General features: G+C 41.4%; 1 protein-coding gene across 1 annotated transcript; it reads right to left on the bottom strand.

The window, feature by feature from the left end:
- Positions 1 to 216: 216 nt before the first annotated feature.
- erap1b (endoplasmic reticulum aminopeptidase 1b) lies at positions 217 to 10,544 on the bottom strand. The gene is made up of 19 exons (XM_034872125.1): positions 10,454 to 10,544; positions 9,576 to 10,093; positions 9,170 to 9,308; positions 7,810 to 7,944; positions 7,449 to 7,569; positions 6,802 to 6,956; positions 6,472 to 6,585; positions 5,984 to 6,115; positions 5,711 to 5,842; positions 5,422 to 5,505; positions 4,755 to 4,912; positions 3,737 to 3,816; positions 3,430 to 3,613; positions 2,673 to 2,829; positions 1,721 to 1,905; positions 1,393 to 1,554; positions 1,171 to 1,311; positions 697 to 778; positions 217 to 405 (listed from the first exon to the last, which is right to left on the bottom strand). The coding sequence occupies exons 2-19, from the start codon at positions 10,061 to 10,063 to the stop codon at positions 235 to 237; spliced, it is 2,820 nt and encodes a 939-aa protein (XP_034728016.1). The 5' UTR covers positions 10,064 to 10,093; positions 10,454 to 10,544; the 3' UTR covers positions 217 to 234.
- Positions 10,545 to 10,870: the final 326 nt, after the last annotated feature.

The following is a 10,870-nucleotide window of genomic DNA, read 5'->3' as shown; positions in this document are numbered from 1 at the left end:
TGTTTACACAGACAGTGGACTGCAAGGCTGTTTGAATTTGTTTGTTTTTAAATATAAAGTCATCAAATTTGTATTTCCAAGCTGACTGAAGGAGATGCTTCAAGCTTTTTAGGATTCAAACCCGGGCCGTTGCAGGACTCAGCCAACATCGGGGGGAACGCTCTCACTGGGTGAGCTGGAGGTCGCCTTTAGCAACTTGATTGTTCATTCCAAACGTTTTTGTTTCCTCTGGAGCTACAAATCCTCATGCACAGCTCTGTGTCTGCGTTTGTCGAGCCAGGTCTGCAGGAGAGGAAGGTTGGTGTCCATCCAGCGGATGTTTTCCTCGATGGTCTCGTAGGTCTGCCGGATACATCTCATCTCCGAGCCCGATTCCTCAGTCAGTGAGCCAAAGAAGCTTCTCACCTAGGACAGAGTAGGAAGACTTCAAAACATATCCCACATTTTACGTGACCTTAAATAATCTGCTAACATATAATAAACAAGCCTAAAACCCAAAGCAGCCACGTTTTTGTAGTCAGATTGTAAGCAAAATTTAGATTCTAAAATTACTAAGTGACAAATCCAGATAAACAAACTGTATTTATTAGTGCTGTCAAACGATTAAAATATTTGATTGCAATTAATTGCATTAATGCCATAGTTAACTCGCAATTAATCACACTTTTTTTTTTGTATTGACACAGCCTTCCTTACCTCATCTAACATCTCCCTGGTAGAATACTGGTTGGTCACCCCAGTCACCAAGTATGAGATGGTGCTAGAGCCCAAGTCAAATCTACGAAGCAAACAGAGACAAAGTTCAAAACACACAACTCTTCATGGCAAAACTCAAGCATGCTAAGGCTCTACAGATTTACACTACAGGACTATCAAAAGCCAACATATGGAGTTTAAAAAAAAGAAATGAAGCTATGTAATTGATTTTTAAATCTTGAAGGTCTAGTAAAATGACAATCTCCCAAAACAACCAACTGTCGGATTAAATACTGACATTTAGATGTACTTCAAATATCTACAGGACTTGTCTGACACAAAGATATTTTAAACTGCAGCTTTGGGTGAATCTTGATTCAGGAAGTGTTTTGCTAACATAAAGCTTTCTTGGATTAAACAAAATTGCAAAGCTTTGGTAAAAATAAAAGAGAAATATATGCATGATGGGCTGACTTCTTGATCAGGGTGTGCCAGTTTGCTCGTAAGAAGTCCCAGGCCAGTTTGTAGCCACGGGGATTCTTGCTGACAGAGACAATTACATCTGGGAGGTCCTGAGTCTTCATCACCTCACCGTGGAGGCTCTGCTCCATCATCCTGCAGAGAGACAGAAAAGAAATTAGGGCAAGCAAAAAGATATAGAAGGGAAATGTGTGCTGTGTGCTGTAATGTACACACCACTGTAACTTGTCCTGAAGTGGGCTGATAGCCATTGCAGTCTTCATGCGGCTCTTTACCGACATTTGCATCGAACGGCGGTACTTCTCAAACAGGAAGTCCCACCCCTCGGGTGTTCGAGCTCCAATCACAAACACAGCCATGGTGATGTCAACAGGGAGGCTTAAAACAGAGAAGGCTTGCAGTTCAGTATCAACTATCTAAAAACTTTTCTTTTTTTTTAAAGTGGTTATGAATACTGAAAACTCAGCTCTGAATATTTTCGAGAAAGAATCGCAAACAGCTCTGTAAAGGAAAAATGTTGGTGTGCTATTTTATGACCACTGACCTCATGGTGCCATCAGAGTCCCTCCAGCTGTTAAAGAGCTGGGTGGCTTTGGTAACACAGGGAGCATAGTTCCTGACGCATCCAAACAGCAGCAGGTAGCTCCTCAGCATTCGCTCAGACACGGATCCAGAGTCAGTCCACTGCTGCCGATCAATCAGCCCCCGGAACAGATCCACAATGTAGTCCTGAGAAGCACATGAAGTCAGTACAGAAAGGTGTTTTTAATCCGTCTATTTCAAATATGGGTTATTCAATTATGACATTTTGTTAAAATGCGGGTTAGAACAAACAAATAGGAAGACATGGCTTTAGAATCTGTTAACTTGTGAAAAACACACAAAACAATCAATGAGTTTATCAAATAAATGTTTAAATAATTGTCAGTTTCGGTCCTAAATCTATCTTAAACATGATATATTTCAATTTTAAACATCATCTTTCATCATTCACAAAAGAAAATAAACAAGGCTTCAACTATATGCTTCCTGGAGTTGTGTAATATTCTGCTTCTATGCATGAGAGCAACACTTTGTTTGAACTGCCAGAAGTCACGGGGAGCACTCGCTTATACAACAGATTGTACCATTGTTGTTCAGGTTGTTTTAGTACTTACTGTAAGCAAGGAACCATGACTCAGTGTATATGTGCTACACAGAAGTGCTCTTAGTTTTAAATGTTGCTTGTGGAGTTTTTGACCTCGAATGGCACTATTTTTTGGAGGTCCCGCTTTTTTTTGGACACACATGCACATTCCTGCCAATATTTACACAATATGTCACTGGACCACATGTAACAGTACTGAAAAAAATGTGGTAGCAAAAGCTCACACTACCTTGCACCAACTGGGGTGTTTAAATAGACATTTGGGAATTATCACATTCACAGACAAGTTTGAAGTTTGACGAGAGTTCAAGCAGTTTCAACTTTTAAGATGAATGCTGCCTTCACTAACCTTCATCTGGTTCTCCAGAGCAGCCATATCTCTCTTCTCCATCAGTTTGTAGAGAGGTACGAGTTCTCCAAAGCCCTGAGTCACAGCCATGATCTCAGTCTCTCTGGACAGGTACAGAGACAGCTCCAGAGCCGTGTCCAGCCTCACCTTATCTGTACTGTAACACACATGACAGACTTCAAATCAACACCATGCCGCATTTTTATCCATTTTGGCCAACATTTAATTGTAAGGTATTTTAAATATTCAAATACAAACCACCCTGAGCAAGAAAGAATCCTCTTTCTTTCACAAAGTTAGATTTAGGATACTTGTATTTCAGATAATAGTCGATAAGATTTCTTCCGTCTTAAATGCAATTTATTTTAGGCCAAGTACGGGTGGGAATCCCCAGAGGCCTAACCATACGATAGCATCATGATACTTATGTCACAATACAATATTATTGCAATTTTAAACATATTGCAATATTGTGTGATATATTGCAATATATTATCTTTTTTCCAACTTCAAATGTTTCCCAATTTCTTATCAAATCACCAAAAGGAAACTTTGTCAACATCGGTTTTATCTAAAAAGATACATTTCCCTTTTTGTTCATGTGCTGCACAATGGGATTGTCAAGCAGACAAACTGACCAACAAATACGTATAATAATGGTTGATAACATGGAAAATATCAGGATACTATACCCCCCCCCCCCCCAATGCAGGATAAACAGAAGAATCAACTGCTATTTTCGGATCTTTAAACAGACCTGACCAGCTGGAAGACATTGTGGATGAGGCTGGCGCGGTCGTTGCTGCTCAGCGCTGTGTGATTGTGTTGCAGCAGTTTGGTAATGGAGTTCCACCCCTCGCCTGCGTAGTGGACCATGTAGTAGCCGCTCATGTCCACATTGAACTTCACCCAGTCCACCTCCTCCGGCAGGTACAGGACATCTGCATAGAGGAGGAGTAAAGACAAGCTTTGCAGTGAAGAGGAATTGTAGAACGACATGTTGATAAATGATAAGAAATACTGCAATGTAAAAAACACCTCATCACACTGAGCAACACACTCACCACTCTTTGTCTTAAGCAGGAAGCGGTGGGTGGTGTTTGAGGCGCTGGTCATGTAAGTCAGTGGGATCTGCCACAGGAACCTAACAACGCACAATGATCATTTTAAAAATATAAATTACAAAAACAATGTAACAATTACTGAAACTATTGCAAGTGAAGTTAAACACTTCAATTTACTGATGCTTTAAATGCAGCTGCACTTTCACACCCCAAAAGGAGCTGTTTAGAAAACACCAGTTTTGCTTTTTTAGTTGACAGACGTTGCAATCAATGATGTAGCAATTTGGCAAAAAACTGATACATTTTTCTAGCCTGGCGTTGTCATACTCAGATATTATTCAGAATATGAGTCTGATACTGCTCCAGTGGGCTGTGATTATGGGGCGTGTTTCCACCGAACCAGTACAGAAAATGCCTCTGCACTCAATTGTACAGACCTTCATCCAATCAGACCAACAGAGTATGTGAAGCATATTGAAGTTTTGCTGAATCCCATAGGAAATACAGCAAAAACATCTTTCTGATCAACAAATGCCTTGATTGTGGTACTCTGTTACTCTTTTAAATTATTGCGCTGTTGATATGTTCTATAACAACACAATAATGGAATCTTCACATCTCAATTCTCGGCTGTCATCATTGTTTTAAACAAATTCAACCAAAGCGCTCTTTGGTGGTTGATTAAGTTACCGCTGATCATCTGACCGTCATTGTATAAAGCCCGAGCTGACAATTTGATTGGTCCGAACAGCCTTGGTTTGAGAATAGTTGCTCCACAATGGATCAAGTCCAGACCAAACTTCCCAACCTCAAATGTTGTGGGCGGGGCTAAGTTTGAATGGCATCCAGGCTAATATTTTTGCACAGTGTGTGCGGTATTTAGAATTCCTTCCTTTGTTATCTGGTGGTTGTATAGAGAATGACATCGTGGCTTTAGAGTATAACTGATGATGCACACTCGCATTATCTGCCATTACTCCGTTAATCTTGAATAATCTGGATTCATTTGACATGGTACCCTTCAGTGAGGGTGTAGTCATCTGTCTTCAGGTAACGCTCTTGACTGAGCCTGACCTCCCGACCTCTGACCTCCACAGTGACCAGTGGGAAGCCCTCCTGCAGTGTCCAGGTATCCATGATGGCCCTCACATCCAGCTCATCACCGGAGTACCATTTCTGTGTATGCACACACAAACACAAACACACATCACACATGTAGATGCACAATAAATGACTTAACTTCATAAATAGTGACAGATTTGGGGCACAGCTACATTGAGAAGGGCGCCCACATAGCTCAGTTGCCTGGGTTTGACTCCGACCTGAGAACCTTTGCTGCATGCCATTCCCCCTCTCTCTCCCCTTTTATTTCTTCAGCTGTCAATAAAGGCCTAAAAAATGGCTAAAGATTATCTATAAAAAAAATTGAGGAATGAAGAAATACAAAATTTGAATTGTTAGCAGCAAAGTATCATGTGTGTAAAATTAAAAACAGCAACAGCAAAACAAACTTTCTGCTGGGAACCGTAAAATTGGAATGCATCAAATTCCACTCTTTTTCATCAATTTAATTTAAAAAAAAGAATAATAAACTGGCTGACGTTAATGTTATTATTTTCACTGGAGTGTGTATGCTCAGTCAAGTGCTTTGTTGAACCTGGTTGCAACAACGCCTGAACACTTACAGAGGCTCCAGACTGGAGGTCGCGCTTGAAGCAGAATTCTTTGTGTTTCATTCGGCCTTCGTCAAGATCATCTGAGCTGCAGATCTAGTAGGGGGACGCACAAAAAGTTAGCAGAGAATCATAACCATGCTAACATGGACACCTTAAATCCCAAACACATTGGGTCCCATACGATGCGTTAATCACTCCCAAAAACTTTTATATGTCGAACAATAACAACCCTTGTTTTAAGTTCTAATGTTAAAGTTACATCGACCATTGTGATGTATCCCTTAGCAACTTTACTCACATTAGTTAGGCTCTCCCACAGGTGGCTGTTGACAGTGTTTTGGTAGCTGTAGCGCTTGAGGTATCGGATGATGCCAATCTCAAAGGCTTCAGGAGTCAGGAAATCCCGCAGCATATTCAGAATGCATGCTCCCTTTACAAGAAGAAGAAAAAAAAGGAATCCAAATACTTTCTGTTCTTTGATTTATGCTCAGATAATCGTTTGAACAGTTCCACTATTCAGTACAAGTGCATCGACACCACATGGTTGGTCCTCTGACAGAATGAGGCTGACCTTGTCATATGAAACGTCATCAAACATCTCCTGGATCTGCGTGGGGTTTTCCACGGGTGTGGAGACGGGGTGAGAGGAGCTGAGGGAGTCTACCTCCATGGCCTCAAAACATTTCCCCAAGAAGAAGTCATCCTGGGAGAAAGAGAGAGGAGGGAGAAAATGTGAGAGTGGAAGGAGGAGATAAGCGATTGAGAAAAATAAGACTTAGCAAAAACAATCCACAAATATTGTAGTCATATGTAATAAAAAAGCTGATGATATAAGAGTTAATCAGCTAATGTGCAGTACTGCACTTTTACAATAAACTGTACCATTCATTTTCCGAGTTTAACTTGGACAAAAACTAGTGAGTATGAAGAAAAGAAAAGTTACTGTTTGGCAGACAGGCAAATTAGAGGATGAGATGGATGTGTATACTCTGACCGGCGACCGCTAATTCACATGTTCTCTAAGAAGGTACATGTCAGGCCGCGGGACTCTGCTCTCACCACTTGCAGCTCTGGGTAGGTGACGTCGAGAGAAATAAACTCCATGAACTTGGCAAAACCCTCATTGAGCCACAGGTCATTCCACCACTCCATCGTCACCAGGTTCCCAAACCACTGGACAGGAAGAAGTAGAGATTTATGTACAAGAATAGTATTTAGCATACAAATGCATTGTCATAAGTTCAGATCTATAGTATTACTACTGCACATGCTGACATTTAGTCTCAGCTTGTAGCACGAGACAGTGGCTTCCAACTTCAATCATCTCCTGATAGAAGAACATTTTCACCAATTATTTCTATCTTTCAAAAAACGTTCCAGGCCTGATACCTGGTGGGCGAGCTCATGGGCGATGACTTTGGTGATACCCAGTTTGTCTGAAGCTGAGGACTTTTCAGGGTCAAAGAGGAGGCCCGTCTCTCTGTAGGTGGTCAGACCCCAGTTCTCCATCGCCCCTGACTGGAAGTCAGGGATGGCAGCCAGGTCTGCAAGTATATAAATATAAAACTACATGTGGTACATTCACGTCACCAGCAGGTCCAACTAGTTACTATAATTATGCTTTGAAACTACTTCTAAACGCAAATACTTTTTTTTAGATGTTTTATACATCTTGCTGTTTTAATGTCTTAAAAAAACCTTGTGTACAAAGGACAGAAATTTACCATGCAAACCATACATTTTCCACAGACAATTGAGAGATCACAAACAGACACAGAACCAAGACTTTGACACACTTTTTTCCAATGATTTACAGAAGCAGACAGATGGTTATTAATGCCGATTCTATGGCAAGTCCTTTCTTAACCAAGTCCAGTAATAATGTGTACAATACAACATAAAGCTCTGACTCCCTCAGTCAGCTCTTTGAAAGTTTGAACGGCAAACCTAATTTTTACAAAATAAATACAGCTTAACTGGATATATTGCTACTCTAGTTGTTTAATAACATGGTAATAACAAGTATTGCCACTTACCCTGTTTGGGAAGCGGGTAAGGAATATCAAAGTAGTCCTCATAAAAGTCCAACAGCTCAACGGCAGCATCCAGTGCAAAAGCTGTCTGGTTGATCTTCTCAGGTACAGCGTAGACTGAAATCTGATGGTAATCACAGGAAAGAGCAAACTCCTCAGTATAAATGTTACAGCAATAATATGGTAAGTTTTATCAATGGATGCATGGCTGTTACATGGTCATTCAAAATGTATACTGTACATACTGTTGAACATGTCTCTCCAAAATATTGTAAATTAAAAAGGTTAGAAATATATTTATGTTTGCAGTTTGTGAGTGAGAGATCTAAATGACGGCGTAGCTGGCGTATGTTGTCCTCCTCACCTGGACACCATGCCGGGTGGTCTTGCTCACAGACAGGAAGTCAGACACAATGTAGGCCACCAGATAAGTGCTCATTTTTACAGTGGTGTCAAAGTGATCCTCAAGCAAACCGCCTGGCAACTCCACTGTTTTTACCTGAGAAACACAAGTGTGTAGTTATAAAAAAGGAGAAAAGAGTGTATGGTGAATAAAATTTAGCTTAGCGTTAGTTCATGCAAGACACTGAAGTCATACTAATTGACTTATTCCTATCAGACACACACCAATCAAAGCCATTCTCACATCAAGGCGGCCCTTTAAAATGGGATTTCCTCCTCACTGATCCCTGCTACACTGACGCTGCTTCACTCACTGCAGCTGCTAGCAACGTTTTGCTTCCACCTTCCTAGTTCAGAGTCCTAACTTGACTCAACGTTTAAAATGGTTTTCAATGTCTTACTTTTGGCTCACTCTTTTTTATGCCCAGGGCGGTTTCTGCATGGTGCTCCCTGTTTCAGCTAAGGATGCTGCTTGGCTGGTCCAGGGAGAATTATAAAGAGCAGAGCCATCAGCGCCAAGCACAACTATATTTACATTTGTTGCAATAAATGGTTAAACCTAAAGAGTATTCCTGACTGAAGTAACTTTTAAAAAATTATGAATGGCTCTTGACTGTCTAGTGTGTTCATTATTAAAGGTACCATAACATGGTGCACTTTGGATGCTTTTAAATAGGCCTTTGTGGTCCCCCAGTACCATATCTGGAGTCTCTTTCCCAAAATTCAGGCTTGCTGCAGAAATACAGCCACTAGGGCCAGTCCCACAATGATCTTTCCTTAGGACCTGCCATTTCTGTGTCTGTAGCTTTTGAGGAGAAGAGAAGAGAGAGAGTGGGGGCAAGGTGGAGGCTGGGGGGGTGTGGCCTTGATCAACTGCCACTTTGATTGTTTGAAAGCCATGATGTCTCTCTCGCAAGGGTGGGCCAAATTCTCTGGGCGGGCAAAGCAGAGAAAGGGGAGGTAACTTTGCCCCTTATGACCTCATAAGTGTTGTAGTAACAGTGGTTTGCCATTGAGAATGAGCTAGCATGCTAGCACTAGCATGTGCTACGGTTAGCCACCTCATCACGGCTAGTGACGTACAAAGCCATGCAGATTTTGAAGAGCTCACCCGGGGACTGAAGGCAGAGGACATTCACAAACCTGTATCTCACTCAAAACAGCATGGATAGTTTTTTTTCCAAGTTTGTACGCATAAAAAGGGATTTCTTTCATAATATGGGCACTTTAAAGGTTGAAGGCAAACTCAATTTTGTCTACCACTTCTTACAATTCCTCACTTGAACTTTACAAATTGTTGACATTGCTATGTTCAAGTGTACCTTGGGCATGTTGGATATGGTTATGTGGCGTGGCTCTCGTATAATCCGTATGGTGAACTTGGCTTTAAAGGCGGGCTCATCAAAACAGGGGAAGGCTCCACGAGCAAAGGTGGCTTCAAACTGCGTGGATGCCATAACCCTAATAATGTAAATAAATAAAAGTAGATTTTGTTAAACACAAAATGCTGTGGCAATATTCCAGTCTCATATTTTTCTGGACAGACAGCATCATCATATCATCAATATCCCATGATATCCAATAAAAAGCTGTTTGAAAATGACACCAATATTATGGTCTTATTTTAATGCTTGGAGATATAAATCCCAAATGAAGTTCTACTAATTCAGTGATAATAAAAAGGCTACATACAACCCCCTTTAAAAAAATAAGTTCTTGTGCTCTTACCGGACTTCCCCACTGCTGGTGAGGTAGCTGCTCTTGTAGAAACCGTGAAAGCTGTCAGATAGGTTGGCAGCGAACCCAAGCTGAACTTCATACCTCCTACCTTTGGTAAGCACCGAGTCTGACAGCAGGGCAAGCTGATGGAAACGGGGATACTCCAACACCTGGAGAGGCCTCACACCCTCAGGGGCAAGGAGCCACACGTTGGATATCTGCATCTGCTTGGCATGGAGAACAATGATGCTGGTGTCTTCGTGCACGTCCAGCTGGATACGAACAACGCCAGTGAAGTGGAGGGTAGTCAGGTTGGGGTGGATGGTCAAATCATAGTGGAAGGGGGAGATGGTTTTAGGAAGTCTCATGCGGTCCCAGGGGAATGGCTGACCGTTGGTGGCTATGGGGACATCCTTGACCGGAGCATGACCTGGCAGCTGTGCTGCTATTGAGGGATGGAAGGCAACCAACAGCAGCAGGACAGGTCCTGGTAACATGGTGACAATGAAGGCAGGAAATCCTCCCACCTGTAATCAGACCAGTATCATACAAAAGCATGAATTTATTGTCCACGAAAGACTTAGCTTTACATTTTAGGTGTAACATTTTGATATGTATCTTACTTTCTAAACACTCAGAGATAGCTGCATAGTTTATCTAGCTACTGACACGCAAACGCACAGTGAATAAGATACCGACGACGCACACGCGAGGTGGAAGTGCAACACTTTCGATTTCACACAAATGTCCATTCATTTATGGCCAGGATTCACGAATCCCTATCGTAAATAAATGTTTAAAAAAATGTGACGTTATATCGTCTATGACCTTCCATTCTCAACAGTAACCATTTGCATAATGTAGCTTGTAAAATATAGTTAACTTACCGTGTCGTCGCGCGCCGTATACTACAAGTAATTCAAGAGTGAAAGTGAAACAGATGAAGAAAGAGTTGCATGCTGGGAGAAACCACAGGAAATACATATATCATTTTTATGCATGGACAGTTAAAGAAGGGTTTTATGGTCATTTAGTGACCTGCAGTTGTGGTACCACTGTAAATTCGACGTAATATGTTCTTTTCAGAACGTATTTTCATGTCTGCAGCTGACAGTCCAGGAAGTATTAAAGACATCCGGTTCGCGTTACCTACACTACCACATTTTCTAAACATTACTGTAGGCTATTAGTCCAACATGGTTTGCTAAACCGTGCCAAAACAAGAGCAACAATAGGCTATATCACAGTAGGAAATAGAAGGAAACTACCTTGAACAGGAAGTTCCGTGTTGTTGTGATCTGTAA

The sequence above is a fragment of the Etheostoma cragini genome, chromosome 5, assembly GCF_013103735.1.
Source record: "Etheostoma cragini isolate CJK2018 chromosome 5, CSU_Ecrag_1.0, whole genome shotgun sequence".
NCBI lineage: Eukaryota > Metazoa > Chordata > Actinopteri > Perciformes > Percidae > Etheostoma > Etheostoma cragini.
The sequence above is the reverse complement of the archived record's forward strand: the minus strand, read 5'-3'. Positions and strand labels throughout refer to the sequence as shown.

Bases quoted from the DNA above. Each gene is read 5' to 3' on its own strand.
- erap1b (XM_034872125.1), bottom strand. From the start codon at position 10,063: ATGTTACCAGGACCTGTCCTGCTGCTGTTGGTTGCCTTCCATCCCTCA. The intron at 4,913-5,421 runs GTAAGTGTTCAG...GTGCATACACAG, and splicing joins ACCTCCAGTCTGGAGCCTCT to AAATGGTACTCCGGTGATGA. The intron at 2,830-3,429 runs GTCTGTTTAAAG...TGTGTGTTACAG, and splicing joins AATGTCTTCCAGCTGGTCAG to TACAGATAAGGTGAGGCTGG.